Source organism: Aulonocara sp. 'chitande type north' Nkhata Bay, linkage group LG9 (genome assembly GCF_057382095.1).
Source record: "Aulonocara sp. 'chitande type north' Nkhata Bay isolate Kocher_YH1m ecotype deep benthic linkage group LG9, A_spYH_male_GT1.1, whole genome shotgun sequence".
Lineage (NCBI taxonomy): Eukaryota > Metazoa > Chordata > Actinopteri > Cichliformes > Cichlidae > Aulonocara > Aulonocara sp. 'chitande type north' Nkhata Bay.
In genome coordinates this window covers 21686742-21706190 of record NC_141352.1, presented here as the reverse complement: position 1 = coordinate 21706190, position 19449 = coordinate 21686742, and the positions used below count along the sequence as shown (strand labels likewise).

At 40.6% G+C, this 19449-nt stretch overlaps 1 protein-coding gene across 7 annotated transcripts in view; it reads left to right on the top strand.

Annotated features, from left to right (window-relative positions):
- Window positions 1-17619, top strand: part of myom1b (myomesin 1b) — a 33051-nt gene extending 15432 nt beyond the window's left edge. For 5 of the 7 annotated variants that reach the window (XM_086306507.1, XM_086306505.1, XM_086306512.1 and 2 more), the window contains 25 exons: window positions 171-345; window positions 423-544; window positions 3831-3848; window positions 5395-5591; window positions 5681-5807; window positions 6326-6510; window positions 6606-6720; window positions 6801-6957; window positions 7042-7148; window positions 7247-7291; window positions 7387-7523; window positions 7613-7757; window positions 9094-9153; window positions 9427-9494; window positions 9589-9702; window positions 10463-10550; window positions 10640-10678; window positions 10758-10863; window positions 11053-11216; window positions 11452-11488; window positions 11635-11657; window positions 14003-14058; window positions 14169-14384; window positions 16954-17095; window positions 17198-17619. In XM_086306507.1, coding sequence (XP_086162633.1) covers window positions 171-345; window positions 423-544; window positions 3831-3848; window positions 5395-5591; window positions 5681-5807; window positions 6326-6510; window positions 6606-6720; window positions 6801-6957; window positions 7042-7148; window positions 7247-7291; window positions 7387-7523; window positions 7613-7757; window positions 9094-9153; window positions 9427-9494; window positions 9589-9702; window positions 10463-10550; window positions 10640-10678; window positions 10758-10863; window positions 11053-11216; window positions 11452-11488; window positions 11635-11657; window positions 14003-14058; window positions 14169-14384; window positions 16954-17095; window positions 17198-17430 — 2876 coding nt within the window. In that variant the 3' untranslated portion in view covers window positions 17431-17619. The remainder of the gene's footprint in view (window positions 1-170; window positions 346-422; window positions 545-3830; window positions 3849-5394; window positions 5592-5680; window positions 5808-6325; window positions 6511-6605; window positions 6721-6800; window positions 6958-7041; window positions 7149-7246; window positions 7292-7386; window positions 7524-7612; window positions 7758-9093; window positions 9154-9426; window positions 9495-9588; window positions 9703-10462; window positions 10551-10639; window positions 10679-10757; window positions 10864-11052; window positions 11217-11451; window positions 11489-11634; window positions 11658-14002; window positions 14059-14168; window positions 14385-16953; window positions 17096-17197) is intronic. The other 2 variants (XM_086306509.1, XM_086306508.1) reach the window with 1 other exon arrangement.
- Window positions 17620-19449: the final 1830 nt, after the last annotated feature.

The window sequence follows — 19449 nt, the reverse complement described above, 5'->3', positions numbered from 1 at the left end:
ATATTAAGAATCTTATTTGTCACACAATGCTATCAGGCAAACTGGTCCCAGACCTGTTTTGCAGTCATGACTCCTGCATCACAGATCTGATGAAACTGAACATTTGCACGGTACAAATATATTATGTTAGCACTGACTCAGCCCCAAAATGTAACTATTCTTGTGTGCAGATATCCCATCTGCCCCAGGAAAGGTTATTCCCACCAGAAACACGGACACATCAGTTGTTGTGTCCTGGGAAGCGTCTTGCAATGCCAAAGAGTTAGTGGGATACTACATCGAGGGCAGCATTGTGGGGAGCAACGTGTGGGAGCCCTGCAACAACAAGCCCGTGAATGTCACCAGGTAAAAATGACCCCTCTTGTTTTCTTTCAGCAATTTCTGATACAAATTCATGGCTGCTGCACTTTCTGCATTTACAGGTTCATCTGCCACGGTCTGATCACAGGAGAGAAGTACGTGTTCAGGGTGAGGGCGGTGAACGCTGCAGGGATCAGCCAGTTCTCCCAGGAGTCAGAGGCTGTGGAGGTGAAGGCTGCTATTGGTGAGTACAGTGGATCCATCACATCTAAATACAACAAAGTAATGTAGTAATCAGAGGACGTTAATAATTCCAGTTTACTGCTATTTAGATTAAGATTTGTTTAGAGATGTTAAAAAAACTAAACTGTTGGTGTTATATTGTGCATTTCTGAGCCAGTTGTGCTGGAAATTTCAACAAGGCACACCTCTTGGACGCACTGAACACCACAGACTGATCACTGCTATCATTAGCAGACTCTCTATGTGGAAGAAATAATGCAACAAGCTGATTTTTCTTGATATTTTACCACGAATTGTGTTGTAGGCTACGGTTCTCTTGAAACATGTCTTCAGCTCCCACACTTTCTCCACCATTGTTCCACTCTGTCACCCTGTCACATTATTCTGCACTGTCGTATGCTCTACCTACCTCCTACCCTGTCTGGCCACATCTCCTCTAGCGCCTCCTCCTCCCTGCACAGCCTGAGGCGGGGCTGGGGGTCAGGACTTGTAGACTTCCTCTAATTTGGGTCAGTGCGATCCAATTCAGCGGTCGTTACAAAGTAGCTCAGTGTCACACATCACCACTATCACCACCACCTCCCTGCATCTCCCCTATCCTATCTCGGGCACAGGATGTGTCGGCAACCCCACATTAGAGCTAAAGGTACCACCATTCGAACCCCCCCTGTTATCAGCTAGCAATGTTATTGTTCCGTTGATCTGATTCTTTATAACTCAATATTTTTACATTATTTCATTCAACTCAAAGTCAATAAACTGCACCCTAACACGTACTTTGCATGCCAGCAACAGAAACAGTGTTACTGTTTTAATAATGATGCTGTTACTAAATTCCTGCACGTGTTCCCTAACAGTAACATCTCTCTGCATTAATACTAACACAACTTTCAGCCTTTGGATGTCACTCATTCACTGGCTGGCTTTGCGCTGAGCAGCATGCTTTGTTATCCCTTGTGAAACACTCTTAGCAAGAATGCCAGTGCACATATATTTTAAGAAGAAAGATGTGTTGTTGATGACACATCCTTTTCTGCTGGAATAATGTGTTACTTCAACACAGTCTTCAAGGCTGATTCATCATTAGAAAAACGAGTTGTGATGCTCATATGTGCAAGGAGACAGTTACTTCAGGGTCCTTAGGGACTAGTAAAGCGCTATATAAATACAGGCCATTTACCATTTAGTTTAACAAATAGATGCCTTACTGTGCCTGAGACTTTGCTGCTTAACTAAATTGTGCCCATAAGAGGAGGATTATGCTGGTTTTTGAAGGAAACCATGAACTTTTGCACACAAACGTCAGATTTGGGCATTTTCACAATCAGAATAGTTTTACTTTCTTAGAACAAAAAAACTAAGATGAGATTCCAAAGGAAATTCTTTTTGGGGGGTATTTTACAACTGTTACTGAAACCACACAGACCGATGCAGCAAATGCAAATAGATTGTTTCAGCACAACAATCAGCAGTTTTTTATATGACAAACCTATAAATTTATACAGCCCGAGTTCCCAAAAAGCTGGAATGCTGTGTAAAACCTCCATTAAAAACAGGATGCAATGATTTTAAAATCTGATAAAACCATATTTTATTCACAATAGAACATAAAAAAATGAGTGTTTAATGTGAGACATTTAATTTCATGAAAAATATTAGTTCATTTTGAGTTTGATGGTAACAGGTAAGTAGTATGACTGTATAAAAAGATCATCTTAAAGAGTTAGAGGTTCTCAAAAATAGAGATGGGTCAGTCAGTCAGATCTGTAAGATAAATCGGTGTACAACTTGAAGTCAAAAGATTCAGAGAGTGTGGAGAAATCTGGATGTGTGCGAGCTTCAGGCCCTCAAGTGGCACTGCATTAAAAACAGACATAATTCTGTCGCGGGTTGGCCTCACTGAAATCACTGTCTGTTATACAGGTCACTAAGCAGAGCGAGCTTGTTATCAGTGCTCAGTTCAAAAGCCTGCATCTGTGAAGGTATGGAGGTCCATTAGTGCCTATGGAATTGGCGTCTTGCCCATCTGGGAAGACACTATAGATGCTGAAAGGTATATACAGGTTGTAGAGCAACAAATATTCCCATCCAGATTCTTTTTCAGGGAAGCCCTCGTGTATTTCAGCAAGACAATGCTAAACCCCACACTGCATCTACTGAACAACAGCATGGCTTCATAGGAGAAGGGTCGAGGTGCTGCCTTTCACCAAGTCAAAACATATTCAACACATCATGAAATGAAAAATACAGCAAAGAAGCCCCAGGACTGTTGATCAGCTAGTGTTCTTTATCAGACAAGAATGGGACAGCATGGCCCTGTTCCAATTTTTTGAGATGTGTTGCAACAATCAAATTCAAATTGACCTTATTTCTTCTTAAAAAGGCACTTTTTCTCAGTTTAAACACTTGACATTCAGTTCAGTTCAATTCAATTAAGTTTTATTTTTATAGCGCCAAATCACAACAACAGTCACCTCAAGGCGGTAGACCCTGCAATAATGCATACAGAGAAAAACCCAGCAATCATATGATCCCCTATGAGCAAGTACTTTGGGACAGTGGGAAGGAAAAACTCCCTTTTAACAGGAAGAAACCTCCGGCAGAACCAGGTTCAGGGAGGGGCATCTGCTACGACCAGTTGGGGTGAGAGAAGGAAGACTATGATCTACTGTGTATAAAATACAAATTTATGGGATTTGTAAATCAATGCATTCTGCTTTTAATTTACATTTTTTGGTACTGGAATTTTACAATGTGCCACCAAAACACTGAAATAACCTTTGAGTTCACTTGCAACTGAAGGAAAACTCAGAGTAATTAAAACACAGCACTACCACCCGTGAATTAGATCATGGTGTGCTGTTACATTTGGTCTCGATATACAACTTACATCACTTTTGGAGCTGTAATCTAAGAGATGATGGAATCTGTTGGCATTGTTTCTAAAGTCATGAGTTTTTTCATTAAGGGCCAGAGCAAAGCCGCGCACCCACATTATTGGCCGGCTGTTCTGTGTTACGTGCCTGCGTGCTCTCATAATCCCAATTGAAGCCTGCTAACATGGATGTCACCTGCTGGTCATCTTGTCTTCATTTCCACTCCCAGTCAGATGAAGACATTGTTCTGTATTTGACTGCCAGTTCAGCAAATATTGCTTTTTAATGTTTTTGTGCTTGTTTCTTCTTATTCTGTTCTCTTAATGTGGTGCGATTGAGAAATGAGCTGTGGATGGATTTGTGCCTGTTTTTTAAAAAGCTTCTTCTGCTTTTCTCTGCTAACACCCGTAGGGGGCGGCATCCTACACGGTGTGTTGCCGAAGATGGGGCCGGGGGGTAACGTGGGACAACTAACTGAGCACAGGCCACGCTGGACGGGAACGCATGACACTGTCCAGTTCCCTCCCAACACTATGCAAAAGCGCAATAAAGCTCAAGCTGACAGTGAATCCAGGGAAGGGGCCAGGGCTGCTAGCTCAGACCTCACAGACCCTGACCCCAGGGAGACTAAAAACAAGTGGGGCAAGAGAGGTGATGGGTCCCGGGCCCCTGAGCTGGCAAAAGACATGCACTCAGAGCCTGTGTCAGGCCCAATTCCTGAATCACATACTGACACAATCACAGCTGCACACTGTGACCCAGTAACTGCTGAGGCTCAGGATCAGGCTGTGGAGACAGCTGATGAGCCTGACGCCTCGCAGGCACGTAAGTTCTCAGTAGATGGTAATCGGGAGAAAGCGAAGCCCCAGAGAGAGTCAGCAGGTGAGCACCGAGGAAAACCTTTTGTCAAATCCAAATAAAACCACAAAGAAAAGTACAGTTTTTACCCACTTAAGAGCCATAAAAATATATTCTGCCTTGACTTCACATCAGTTTTGTAGGTACAAATAGTAACTTGGCTCTTTTTGAAGGTAAGTCAATCCAATTCACCGCCAAACCTGGGTTTAACTCATGCTTTCTGGCCGCCACCAAAACCCTAACTTATATGTGTAGTGTCAATCACCTCAGGACCTGCCACTCCTCTGATTACCCAGAGCACTTTAACACACAAAGACACCAAAGCAATTCATGGCAGGAGCCCCTTAATCACACCCTGTACTCGAAAAGTGGGTCATCCAACCAAGAGAACACTTGTGACCTGAGACCTTTTTGGGAGTGCACTCTGGACTTAATCAGACACACACCTCCCAGACGCTTTGACCACATTCTCACTCCTAATCAGGAGAGGGTATAAAGTTCATGTGACTATTTGTACTCGACAGGCTGCTTTATTATCACAGTGTTACTTGATCCTGCTTTTGTGGAGACCTTTGGCTCCCAGTCATTCCTTTAACCTGGTCTCTGAAATCGCTGTGCCCTTTGTTACCAGGAATACAGTGTAACAAGCAACATGTAACTGCACACTTTCTGACTCAGTGTATAAAACAGTGGTTTCTAAATTAGACTAATCTGTATTTATCTTTTGAATCTGGAACTAGAGAAAAATAATTTAATAATCTTACGGCTGCTGACTTCATAGTTAGAGTGCAGACATAACAATTAACTCCCAAAATCTCAATGTCACTGAGCATTAAGGTTACAAATGTGTTGGGTTGGACGAGATGTTGTTACAGCAGGTATTAACCTACAACTGTCTCTGAACCCACTATCCAGTAATCTTTAACATTGTAAGGAGAGTAACTGCTGGTGAGTTCCTGCTGTAAACTGTTTCCAATAATGGGACACTGAAGCTCTTCACAGGGAAAAAAGAGGTGTGGGAATTAAAAGTATCAAATCTTTTGTGGCGCTTCAGTTTCCCATTACGTCAGTTTTCACGCCGAGGTTTTGCCGTATTAATTTGCGATTTGCGTCTCAGCCTCTCCCGCTCCACCCTATGGCATCACCATCCTGGAGTGCGTGCGCGACTCCATGGTGCTGGCCTGGAAACAGCCAACTTTCATCGGAGGCGCTGACATCACCGGTTACTTTGTGGATTACCGTGAGGTCATCGATGGCGTGCCGGGAAAGTGGCACGAGGCCAACATTAAGGCTGTCAGCGAGAGGGCCTACAGGGTGGGTTGATATGAAAAAACACCATCCGAGCCTGAAGTTATATGTGCTGAATGTGCAAGGGGCGAGTGTCTTTGTGTCTTTGTTTCCAGGTGTCCGATCTGAAGGAGAATAAGAAGTACCAGTTTCAGGTGCGAGCAGCCAACATGGCTGGTGTCGGCATCCCGTCGCTGCCCAGTAATACCTTCCTGTGTGAAGAATGGACCATTGCTGTCCCAGGTTGGTTGGGCCACATGTTTCACCAACTGAGAGAATATTTTAATGAACCATTTGATGAACAAAAACAAACAAAAAAAAAACCTCCCAATGCACACTGCTTTATTTTTCTGTCACCGATGTTGCACATAAATACAACTATATCAGAGAAATATGGTAAATGATACAAAAAAAATGAATTATTAGATAATTTGGTAACTTTTAATGTTGAAGAAAGTCACTTTATGTTATAAATATAAGAAAAAATACCAAAACAAATGTTCATCATCCATGAAAATGTCTTAATTGTACATATTTCTCCTGTTTGCCATTTATTCCTGCTGTACCCACAATTTTGTTGTACATGTATAATTACGATAAAGTTCTATTCTATTCTATTCTATTGGAATTGTGAACTGAATATTTACATGTTATAGACACGGTTTCTGACAACACTATCACTTTAGGGATTTACAGAACCTTGAAAGTGACTGAGTAAACAGGATTTGTTATTTAGCCTCAGTCATCTTTCTGGGCTGCAGGACCTCCACATGATCTGCAGATTAGAGAGGCGCGGAACGACTCTCTGGTATTGCTATGGAAACCACCTGTGTACCAGGGCCGCGATCCTGTCAACGGGTTCTATGTTGACATCAAGGAAGCAGATGCACCAGAGGAGGCGTGGAGAGGAGTCAACACCAAAGCCTTAGAAAAGACATATACAAAGGTGCTAATCAGGAGTGCATTTATCTGAGAGATTCCCAAGTTTTAGCAGGATATCACAAATATATTTCAACATTTCTTTCTTTCTTTTTTTTGCAGATTAAGGATCTTAAGGAGGGAGAGAAGTATGTGTTCCGTGTGCGTGCTCAGAATAAAGCTGGAGTAGGAAAAGTCTCAGACGTGACAGAGCCGGTTCCCGCTCTGACCAAACCAGGTGGGATGAAATGATGGAACAAGTGAAGGTGACACTACAAAATTTGAGCAGATGAGATTTTTACCTTCTTGTTTTTTTAGGCACGAAAGAGATAGTCGTAGATGTCGACGACGACGGTGTCATCTCCCTGAACTTTGAATGTGGCAACATGACCCCCGACTCCAAGTTTGTGTGGTCCAAAAACTACGAGGACATCACAGACACCTCCCGCCTGACCACAGAGACCAAGGGAACCAAGTGAGATGGCAACATTTTTAACATTAAGACTATTTGAGCATCCCTCTCACCTCTCATGTCACGAATGCTGTGTTTCCTCTGCAGGTCTAAAGTTGTTTTCAATCATCCCGGGGAGGAGGACATTGGAGTTTACTCATGTCTTGTCACTCACACTGACGGTGCTTCATCCAGCTACACTCTCTCTGAGGAAGGTGGGTTTGAAAATTGAGAGAAAAGAAGATTTTTCATATTACATGATGTGTTGCTTTTCTCATCTTGAATCCTGAATCTCTTCTTGTTTTCTTTTCAGAGTTAAAGAGGCTGCTGGAGATCAGTCATGACCACAAATTCCCCAGTGAGTGCTTCACATGGTATTTCTGCTTTATTTAGTGGTTTGTCATGAACTGGACGGACTTTCTAACTATTTCTTCATCACTTTCTTTACACCAGTTATTCCTCTGAAGTCAGATCTAGCTGTGGAGCTGCTGGAAAAGGGCCGCGTTCGCTTTTGGCTGCAGGCGGAGAAGATGTCCAATAACGGCAAAGTCGATTATGTTTTCAATGATAATGTTGTCTCTCAGGGGGAGGTCAGTGAGAATCTGCGTTCAGATATTTTACTTGTGTGCTCTACCTGTGTTTTAAAGTAAAAAATTTGCTGCTTTATTTGGGGTGGTAGAAATATAAGATGAACTTTGACAAGAACACCGGTGTGATTGAGATGACCATGGAGTCTCTGACCCCGGCGGATGAGGGCACGTACACCTTCCAGCTGCAGGATGGAAAAGCTACCAACCAGTCCAGCTTGGTACTGATAGGGGATGGTATGTTTATTTAAAAAAAAAAAAGAAAAAAGAAAACGTGACTTTTAATTGTGAATGAATGTGTACAGTCAAGGATAAAAAGCTCAGAACGTTATCCATATAAAATAATTTAACACTCTGCCACGCTGGGTATATTTTGATTAGGTTTGATAGAAAGTGGCAACCCTACAAATTAAATTAAATAATATCTCTCATGTGAAACAACCAAAACGATTTTACTTTCAGCAGTAAAGCAGACTGTACCAGAGGCCATTATGGCTCAGGTGGTGGATGGTTTGATACCTGCTCCTTCCAGTCTGTCTGCAAGCATTATTAAATAAGTGTCCTAAGGCCAGATATTGAATCCCAATTAGTCCTCTTCATGTTTCTCATTGGCATGATCACTTAAATATGGTTAAAGTGGCTTTTAGTAGGAAGCACAAAACCAAATTCTGACCCTACCATCAGAATGTTGCACCAGAAATTGATACATAACAAACCAACAGTGTTTTTCCAATCTTCTGTTGTCCAGATTTGGTGAGGCCGTGCAAACTGTAGCCTTAGTTTCTTGTTCTTAGCAGAGAGGAGTGGCACATCTTCTACTGTAGCCCATCTGCTTCAAGACTGGACGCGTTGTGTGTTCTGAGATGCTCTTTTGCGTACCTTGGTCATAACAAATAGTTATTGGTAAAAGGACTTATATAGTGCTTTTCTATTATAGTTGAGGATTAAAAGTGCTATATAAAAACATTTATATAACATACTTATTCGTCCATTGAGGCAAGCACTTTTTTCTAGTGTTTTCTAATTAACATTCACACTCCAATAAATGCATCGGAGAGCAACTCAAGGTTCAGAAGATGAGCCAGGGATCAAACACACAATCTTCTGATTAGCAGATGACCTGCTCTACTTCCTGAGCTGCAGGGTGGCTTTTCTCTTCCGACCTCTAAGATCAAAGTGGCATTATCTCACATCCTAGAGATGGTTGTTTGGGTAAAATCCCACCAGTTTCTGAAAATACTGAGCCACACATTCAAAGTCACTTAAATCATTCTTTTCCATTCTGATGCTTGATTTGAACAAGAGTTTTTCTTAACCATGTCTGCATGCCTAAATGCATTGAGTTGCTGCAATTATTTGATATTTTGATAGAGCAGTTTAACAGGTTTAGCTCATAAAGTGTCTGGTGAGAACTCAACATCTGCAACATATAAACACTAGAGGGCACTGAAACATTTTAGAAATCATGTTGTAATAGCTCCAGCTAAATTCTAATTTCATTTAATTGCACTTAATGGTATCTGTGTTGTTTTAAACCACAATTTATGAAAACTGTCATTTGTGTATTTTTCAGTGTTCAAGCAGCTGCAGAAGGAATCAGAGTTCCAGAGAAAGGAGTATTTCCGAAAACAAGGTAAGCGCCTGAGCACAAGAGTATTTTAATGACTGATGGATCTGTGTTATTCTCAGAGGCTTAATCTTTTTCTTCAACATTTAAAACAGAACAAAAAATATAAAAGCTGACAGTAACTCACACAGAAGATGCTGAAACCAGCAAATTTGGAATTTTTGCTTAAAAGTGATGAAGATTCATTAATCAGATTAACAGCTCTATGAAAATTTTCACAGAATTGAGTTTTCATTATTTGCCCGATTGTCATCATTTTACCTGCGACGTTTGTTCCAGGCCCTCACTTTATCGAGTACTTGAGTTGGGAAGTGACACCAGAATGCTGCGTTGTACTCAAATGCAAGGTGAGCCTGTGTTTTAGAGATTTTACTTGTACATTTTTTTCTTTTTTAATGTAACTGAGCTCTGAAAACATCATCCTGCTGTGCTGGAATTCAGGTGGGCAACATGAAGAAGGAGACCTCTGCACTGTGGCACAAAGACAGACACCAGATCAAAGTGGACGAGCACCTCAGCTTTGCAGAGGGAGTGCTGAAACTGGAAATTGCTCAGGTGAGAGTGTGAGAAAGTGAAGTGTGAATATCCGTATATATGTGTGTATATTTCTGTACTGTATAACCACCTTTGAATTCATTTGCATATATGGCTGTAAATGTGCTGCTCTGTTTCCCTCTGTGTGGATCTTTCTGTCCTTACCTTCCAACAGAGACAGGAATATGTACTATATACATGGAGGGCTGACTGGGCACAGGTGAAAAAAAGTCAAGAGAAAATAAATATTTTCAAAATAAAACAGGAAACAAGCCAGACATTTGAACTGCTCTGTCACAATCTCTGTCTTCTCTTTTCATCTAACCCATCTCTGTCCCTTATCTACTGTATAACTCACGAACCCCTCACATCCCATCGTGTCGTATTGTCTGTAAACGTCTGTCCAATTATGACATGCTTTCCTCACAGGTAATTCAGCATATAAACATGATGTCACATGTGTCCCATTGCAGCGCGACCTCCCCGCAGACACAGCAGACATTGTCGACAGCCCGATCTGGAGAAGACTTAAAGTTGGGATCAGTTATCTGTTGTGACCGTGGGCCAACGGCCACCTCTGGTTTTCCCGTTTTTGCCTGAGAATGCTTTTCTTTTTTTTTCGTAGCTGTTGTTCGCCTCTTATTTTTGCTTTTGCGTCATATACGTGTGCACTGCAGCGCCCCTAGCTGAAGAGAAGCGCTTGCCTTTTTCAGACGAATACGCTTAATTTCCTTTTGCAAAACCTTCCTGAGCTAATTTGCTGTTGCATTTTTGCTGTCAGATTTCCAAGAAGGATGCTGGTGTGTATGAGGTGATTCTGAAGGATAACAGAGGACAGGACACCTCCACCCTGAATCTGACAGACCAAGGTAACTTTGTATGGCAATACAACAATGAAATCAGAAACAAATGCAGCAAATGAACCACTTAGGGTGATAAAATGTGTCTTTTTTTTAAGGTTTCAAAGACTTGATGAATGAAGTTTTCAGTGTTATCGGTAAGAGGAAATATTTAGTCCACAGATGATGTACATATTTAACCCAACACACATTAAATAAGGATGTTTGTCTTTGCAGCCAATTCCTCCACTCCACTGAAGATCACAAGCACAGATGAGGGCATTAGACTCTACACCTTTGTCAGCTACTACAACGACTTGCTCCAAGTCACATGGCACTACAAGTAGGTTCTTGGTTGATTGACATGAACAAAACAAGCAACTTTTAATCAAATCTATACCTGATGTATATTCAATTTTCAGTTGTGAGTTGTCAGGATTAAACCAAGTGTTCATCTTATCAGACGCTTCTGTGCTTTTGTGTCACAAAGTGGCCTTTAACATATACGTTTTTCATATCGTCTCTCTGACAGGGATTCAGCAATTGCCTTTTCTGACCGCATAAAGAGCGGCGTGGTCGGGGAGCAGCTGTGGCTTCAGATCACAGAGCCCACAGAGAAAGACATGGGCAAATATGCCATCGAGTTCTACGATGGAAAAGGTGGCCTCAGGAGGACCGTTGACCTCTCTGGTCAAGGTGAGTGTCTAAGTGACTTTATAACTGGGCTGATTTCACATCTTAAACTTTTTTCATCTTGCCAGCTTCCAACATGTTTACATGATGTGAAAAGTTTGATTTTCTTTTGTAGGAATTATCACCTCAGTTATCAGTTAGATTTCTTTAACGTGATGTTTTGCAATTATTGTATGCTGTGCGACACAAAGATGTGTCTTGGCCTGTAAAACTGATTCTTACAACTTTTGTTTTACAGCATTTGATGATGCTTTTGCAGAATTCCAGAGACTCAAGTAAGTCATTAACCAGCCTATAACTAACATTTCTTTTCTGTATGTAGCCACAGTCCCAGCAAAGCTTTTCTCATATAAGGAAAAATGATGTAAAGAATGTCACTTGTCATTCTCAACTTTGACCTAATTTGTCATTCTCTCCTCAGAGCTGCTGCTATTGCAGAGAGAAGTAAGTAGTACTCTGTTTACAATAGCTCCACTTCTTTAATATTTGGCCTTTTCAGATCTGATAATGAAGATGCTGAATCTTCATGAAGACGGGTTGCAAATATATTGCTTTTAAATCAGTTTCAAATTATGTAGCTAACTTTACTGTGACTAAAAGTACAACCAGGGCTCAGTAACTTGACTATTAATATGATTTCAGTTCCTCAATTTATTTTCTTCCTCCACTTCCGTTGACTTAAAGTATAACATGTTGTAGAAAGCAAAAATTTTTACATTCCTAGTTAGAGTCATTTGTGTATTTGATTTGTGTCAACTATTTAAACTGAGTTATAGAAGTAACAAAGGATAAGTCACGTGCTGACATGATACAAAGAAACACCCTCTGTCAATTTTAAAAACTCATCTAATCCATAGAAAAGGTCTAAAAATGAGTTAAATGCAACTTTAGATGGACAACAACACATGACATATTACTTAATGCCATTGAAGTAATTCTTTTGTCTATGACTTCATCAGTGCATCACATCGCTGTGGTTATATACTGGTATATGCACAACTCTCTTAAGGTTGGACTTGGACTGGACCACTGCAGCACATTGATATTTTTTCTTATTCAGCTGATCTGTTGTAGATTTGCTGCTGTGCTTGGGATCATTGTCGTGTTGCAAGATTCAATTTCAGCCAAACTTTAGCTGTCAGACAGACGACCTCACATTTGACTCTAGAATACTTCGGTATACAAAGAGTTAGTGGTGGACTCACTGACTGCAAGAGGCCCGGTTCCTGTGGGTGGAAAGCAAACTCAAATCATCACCCCTCCACCACTGTGCCGACAGTCGGTATGAGGTGTTGATTATTGCTAAATGTGGCTCTTTGCATTATGACCAAACAATTCTACTTCGGTCTTGTCTATCCAAGGAAGTCTTGTGATTTGTTCAGATCGAACTTGCTCAGCTGTGGTGCCATGTTCCTCTTGGCAATTCTTCAAAACAACCCATAGTCTTAGCCTATAGAGTCTGAGATGCAGCTCTTGAGTTTTCTGGAATATCTCTGAGCATTGCACGGTCTGATCTTACAATGAATTTGGCAATAATCTTGAATGTTTTCTGCTTGTGAATAACCTGTCTCTGTCACGGTTGCCGCTGGCCAACTGTGGGGATGTGAGGAAGGAGGACCCAGGCGCAGAGCTTTGAATGCAAACAGTGGAAAACACAACAATAAATACTCAGTGCGTTCCAGACTCCCGTGACATGTCCTCTTCCCAGTGCCAGTGTTCCTGTCTCCGCTTCTCAGTGTTTGAGCACCCCGTGCTCACTGCCCTCTAGTCTCCACGCTTCTCCTGGGGAAATAACGGGCAGGCAGCTGTAAGACACACGCAATGCGGCAGACTAACCTTACTGACTGGACGAGAGACTAACGTGAAGTCACGCAATGATCCAGCGTCGGCGAGAGCTCCACCACACTCTTACAGTGCGCCCCAGGGTGGCTGTGGCTACAATGTAGCTTGCCATCACCAGTGTGTGAATGTGTGTGTGAATGGGTGGATGACTGAATGTGTAAAGCGCTTTGGGGTCCTTAGGGACTAGTAAAGCGCTATACAAATACAGGCCATTAACCATTAACCATTAAGTAGCTCCTCCGACGGGGCTTCATCAGCTGTGTGATTGTCTTCAGGTGTGGCAAGGCCACACCTACCAGGCCTGAAGGCACCTGTAAACAGGTGCTCCCAGACACACACACACACACACACACACACACCTGCAAGCAGGGAGAATGAAGGACAGCAACACCAAAAACATATAACGTACAAGTCCATAAATGCTCAGGGACCCTGGATTGCTTAGATCCAGGTCCCTGAGAGTCTCACTGTAGAATATACTGTGTTCATTTGAGGTTGTATTTTAAGACCTGCTAAGAACCAGACTGTTTTTATTATGTCCTGATACATAAAACCTGAGAGTGAGAGGGTGTAGCTATTTTCTTTTTATCATGACTCAGTGGGTCAAAGTGAGCTCTATTCTGTGAAGTTTAAATTAACTCCAGTTAGTACTATAGTTTATTCTAAAAACATTAAGAAAAACTCTTTTAAAAAAAAAAAAAAAAATCAGAGATTGTAATTTAAAAAGCCAGTTTACCATATTTATTGCAAATTTAAGTCCATTGCAATAAAATTGGAATGTGTTAAAAACAACAAGCAACAGCCCTGAACATGAATACTAACCCGAAGACTGTTCTGAGCCACATAAAGTCTTTCATGTTAGATAAAAACACAGTTTGCGTGCACTGTGTGCAACATGCTTTGTTTTTGAAAATCATTTTTCATTAGTTAATATTGTTACTTTTCAGATCGTGCTCGAGTAGCAGGAGGCCTCCCTGATGTGGTCACCATACAAGAGGGCAAGGTAAACAGTTTTAGCTGAATTCATGTGGTTTGCACGTCTTCAACTAAGAGTCTTAACCTTTACAGTGACTGCCCTGAGTGTAACTGAGTTGTGCCTTATTTTCCATTCAGGCTCTCAATCTCACCTGCAACATTTCGGGCAACCCCGTGCCAGAGGTCACCTGGCTGAAGAACGACAGAGAGATCACGTCTGATGAGCACTGCATCCTGAAGTTCGAGTCGGGCAAGTTCGCCAGTTTCACCATCACCGGCGTGAACACGTCAGACTCGGGCAAGTACAGCATCCTGGTGAAGAACAAGTACGGCACAGAGAGCGGGGACTTCACCGTAAGTGTGTTCATCCCTGAAGAGGCGGGCGGCAAGAAAAAGTAAAAGCGGTCCAAATCTTGTCGTAAATATGTAAAAATGATGCGTACTGGAAAAAGTTAAAAAGAAAAAAAGATTTTAAAAAAAGAGGTGGTGTTTGATGGTTTGTGTAGAAATCAGTCAAATAAACTCCCGAGGTGATGAAACTGAACACCAAAAAAAGTACAAAGAAAAGAGTTACTTAAGATTATGATTAATACTGTATGTGAACATTTGGTCCAATAATTACAAATCTCACTGAAAATCTGAAGCTTATTTGTGGCTGCCACTATGAAAAAATGTCACGGTTAGTGTGGAATGTCTATTAAAAACATAAATGTTTTTACATTTGCTACAAATTATGTGGATTTCCCAGCAAACCTGACAAGACAAGTACTTCAGACTGCGTGCAGCTGTCAGATTTACTGAAACCGTGTCATTAAATTGTGGGAAAAATCTCACAGAGACGGCACAAATTTCAATTCTATCTTTCTCAACCTGCAAGAAATAAACTAGTTAAGACAGATGTGCCGGGGTTTATTCCGATGGTGTGCTTTGGAAGTAAATATAATTTGTAGCAAAACAGTTAAAAATGTGCGTTTCAGTGAAATTTTAAACTTATGTGTGTTCCACTTTATTCACATTCACTCTAAATGTTATCTTCTGCAGAAAACAGTACAAGTCAGCTCACTGTCTACTCACTATTATTTATATAACACACCATTTTCCCCAGCCCATAATTAGTAATTATCCTGGATGTTGATGCAGTGAAAACTGTGAGGTCACTGTTAATACCAACAATAGAGGTTATTGTTTCTCTTCCTTTTCCCATTTTTTGATGAGACTAATAAAAAAAGCATGTATTTCCCCACCTCCTCCACCTTCTGTCTTTCCTTTCTGAGTCGTGTCACTTTGATTTCAATTCTTCACCTTTTACGTTTCACTCTCTTGTTTCAGTCGAGTTGTTCCGTTTTCACTCCCGATCACTATTTCTGTAGAAGTTGGACAGCCTGAAGATCCACCACCAGCATGGACACAACTCACCCCCTTCACTGTAATCCTGATATTTGTTGTAGGACAATCATTTGCCGTATCCTCAGGATAACGTGACACTCTCTTTACAATGAGCACAAAAGAGGGACACGAAAAAAGTATTGTCTTTTTGTCATAGAGCACAAATATCCAGAACATTTCTAATTAGATAAAAGCCATTTTTACTATTATGTTCTTCAGTCTGAAATGTAATAACAGAACATAAGGGTGTATTTCAGAGCCTAGGGGCCAGATATTTTTCTTATGCATCAGTTGCTGCATGTATAAATACATAACTTTTAGTTTTTAAGTTAGCTCATTATTAAGTTGGTAATGAGATCCTTCTTGCTTCACATTTTGTTTATACTTACCTGAAGTGACAAAACTATTAGTTATACAAGTTTAAATCAAATCTATTTCTACCATATATATATACATAGGCACTATTAAGTCACCAGCTGTATGCCAAATGGTTAAGTATGTTTACCAGTCAATTTTTTAGGTACACAGCTGCTGCAGATTTGTCAGCTGCACATTTATGAAGGAATCTCCCGTTCCACCAGATCCCAACGACGCTTATTAGATTAAGATGTGGTGACCGGGAAGGCCATTTGATTACAGTGAAGTCATCGTCATGATGAAAAAAACAGTTTGAGAAACCTATTTGAACAACTAAAGGGATGGAAATGGTCAGCAACAATACTCGGGTCGGCTGTGTGGGCCTAATTTAGTTAGTGCTAAATCAAAGTGTGCCAAAAAAAATATCCCCCACATCATTACAGAAACAGTAGCAGCAGCCTGAACTGTCTATACAATCAAGGATTAATGCATGGTTTAATGTTATTTAAATCCACTTCAGTTCCTACCAGCCAAATGTTACTGCAGAAATGGAGGTAACATTTTTTCAATGTTCTGTCAATTTTGGTGAACCCATGTGAGCTACAGCTTTAGTTTGATGATGAACATTTGAACAAGCGTACCTAATGAAGTGTCCAGTGAGTGCATATCATATCACATAACCATAAAAAACTTAACAAAGGGTAACTGTATAACTAAGAAATCCTAAGAGATCACAGTTCAACTTGCACCAGAGTTGGACTCATTGAACGTTTCAGCTTGAGAGCATTTTAAAGAGAAAAGATTAAATAATATTTTTGCATCAAATTAAAGACACAATTCTTTGCAATACATCAGCGAATCTCTCATTGCGATCTCTTCTTTCTTTTTTTAGAAAGTTGCAATAATACAAAAACTTTTGTGTTAATGTAAATTAAACTGAGGTGAAGCTGAAATTTAACATTTTGCAAAAACTTTAGTAGCCTAAATAGCTTAATTATGACAGGTTTTATCATTTTCTCTATGAGATGATACTGTTTTAGCCTTCAGCGGTAGGTGTGATCTCACTGAGCTTCATGGGTAAGTAGTTGATTTCACTTTCTGAATGACTGTATGGTGATTAGTTCATGATTGTAGAGCTTTACCACACTGCAATGTCTCCCTTCACTGTGGATGAACTCAGGTGGAGGTCACAGAGGGGACACCTGACTTGGGGGTGACTTCATATTGGACTGATGAAGAGGGAAATGTAGTGTTTGGCTCAAACACACCAAAGGAAAAGATGAAAACCACACTTACTGGAACTAAAATGCAGAAGCGAAAGGGTGAGGAGTTTTCGTTTGTTGTTTAAACACTGGCAAAATTACAGAATGGTGCAATTTTCCCATGACGGGCTGAAATGCTTACTAATAAATATTTCCTTACAGAATCTGTTTCAAAGGCATCGACTGTGAAAAATGTGGAAGACAGAGAGCAGGGCAAAAAAAGCGAGGCACAAAATGCGGGGGACCCTGCAGAAGTTCCTGCTTTAGATTCAGATCAAACTAAAGAGGCAAAAGTAGATTTGATCAACCAAACACTGCCTGTTGACCAATCAGAAGCTTCTGAGCAACCTGCAGACAGTGCAGAGAAGCCTGAAGCAGTGGCTGAGACAACCTGAAATCACTGAATGAATATAAACCCATTATATACTTTGCTGTGGGCTTATCATAACATATTAATAATAACAATATTCCACTTTACACTAAATGAAATGGGATGGTAGTATTTTAATAACCACATACTGTTTTTCAATATGCTGTGTGTATCTTTTTGCTGTATCTGCCTAAATAAAGGAGCTGTTATACTTCTTTGTACTCCATATTGTACTCTTAAGAATATACAGAGTGATGCAGGCTTTCCAGCTTAAAGAGGCGCCGCTCTAGTTTGCACGGACGAATAAAGCAAACATGAGAAATTCTTGTTGTGAAACAGAGCAGAAATGATCCAGATGAACAAGAGTAAAATTTGCAGAGGTCGATTAAGGCAAGGCAAATTTATTTGTATAGCACAATTCAACAACAAGGTGATTCAAAGTGCTTTACAGAGACATTAGAAACAAAAACAAATAAAAAGCATGATTTAAAATTGATTAAAGCAAGCAAACAAACAAACTAACTAAATAACAAACAAACAAACAACAGTATATAAAATCAAAACACATAAAATCACAACAGTAGATAAAATCAGTAGTTAAATGTAAGTTTTGAAATTTAAGCTTAAAAGTGTGGATTTGGTGCTTTATTCAAATGCAGCTGAGAACAGGTGAGTCTTCAACCTGGATTTAAATAAACTGAGTGTTTCAGCTGATCTGAGGCTTTCTGGGAGTTTGTTCCAGATATATGGAGCATGAAAGCTGAATGCAGCTTCTCCGTGTCTGGTTCTGACTCTGGGAACTGATAAAAAAACCGGATCCAGATGACCTGAGGGATCTGGAAGGTTCATACTGGGTCAGGAGGTCACTGATGTATTTTGGTCCTAAACCATTCAGAGCTTTATAGGCCAGCATCGGAACTTTAAAGTCTATCCTCTGACGGACAGGCAGCCAGTGTAAAGACCTCAGAGCTGGACTGATGTGGTCCACTTTTTTGGTCTTAGTGAGGACTCGAGCAGCAGAGTTCTGAATGAGCTGCAGCTGTCTGACTGATTTTTTAGGTAGACCTGTAAAGATGCTGTTACAGTAATCAAGCCTACTAAAGATGAATGCATGGACTAGTTTTTCCAGGTCCTGTTGAGACATCAGATCTTTTATCCTTGATATATTCTTGAGGTGATAGTAAGCTGACTTTGTTATTGTCTTAATGTGTTTTTCTAAGTTTAGGTCTGCATCCATCACTACACCCAAATTTCTCGCCTGGTTTGTGGTTTTTAGGTGTATAGACTGTCTCTGGTGACCTGTAATCGTTTTTCTTTGGCACCAAAGACTATTACTTCATAACCAGTCGTTAATTTCCTCAATGCATTTACCAAGAGCCTGTACAGGGCCTTGGTCTCCTGGTGACATTGTGATATATATTTGTGTGTCATCTGCAAAGCTATGATAGTTTATTTTGTTGTTCTTTATAATCTGTGCCAGTGGGAGCATGTAAATGTTAAACAGAAGGGGTCCCAAGATGGAACCTTGGGGAACTCCACATGTGATGCTTGTCTGCTCAGATGTGAAGTTACCTATTGATACAAAGTATTTCCTGTTTTCTAAGTATGTTTTGAACCAGTTTAGTACAGTTCCTGAAAGACCTGCCCAGTTCTCCAGTCGTTTGAGTAATATGTTGTGGTCAACTGTATCAAATGCTGCACTGAGATCCAGTAAAACTAAGACTGACATTTTTCCACTGTCTGTATTCAGACATATGTCATTAAACACTTTGGTCAGAGCGGTTTCAGTGCTGTGGTTCTGTCTAAAACCTGACTGGAAGGCATCGTAGCAGTTATTCTGTTTTAAGAAGTAACTAAGCTGTTGAGAAACTGCTTTTTCAATGATCTTACTTAAAAATGGGAGATTTGAGTTCGGCCTGTAGTTGTTCATTTGTGTCTTGTCAAGATTGTCCTTTTTCAGTATAGGTTTGATTACAGCAGTTTTTAGTGATTCTGGAAACACACCTGATAATAAAGAAAAGTTGACGATCTGTAACAGGTCTGA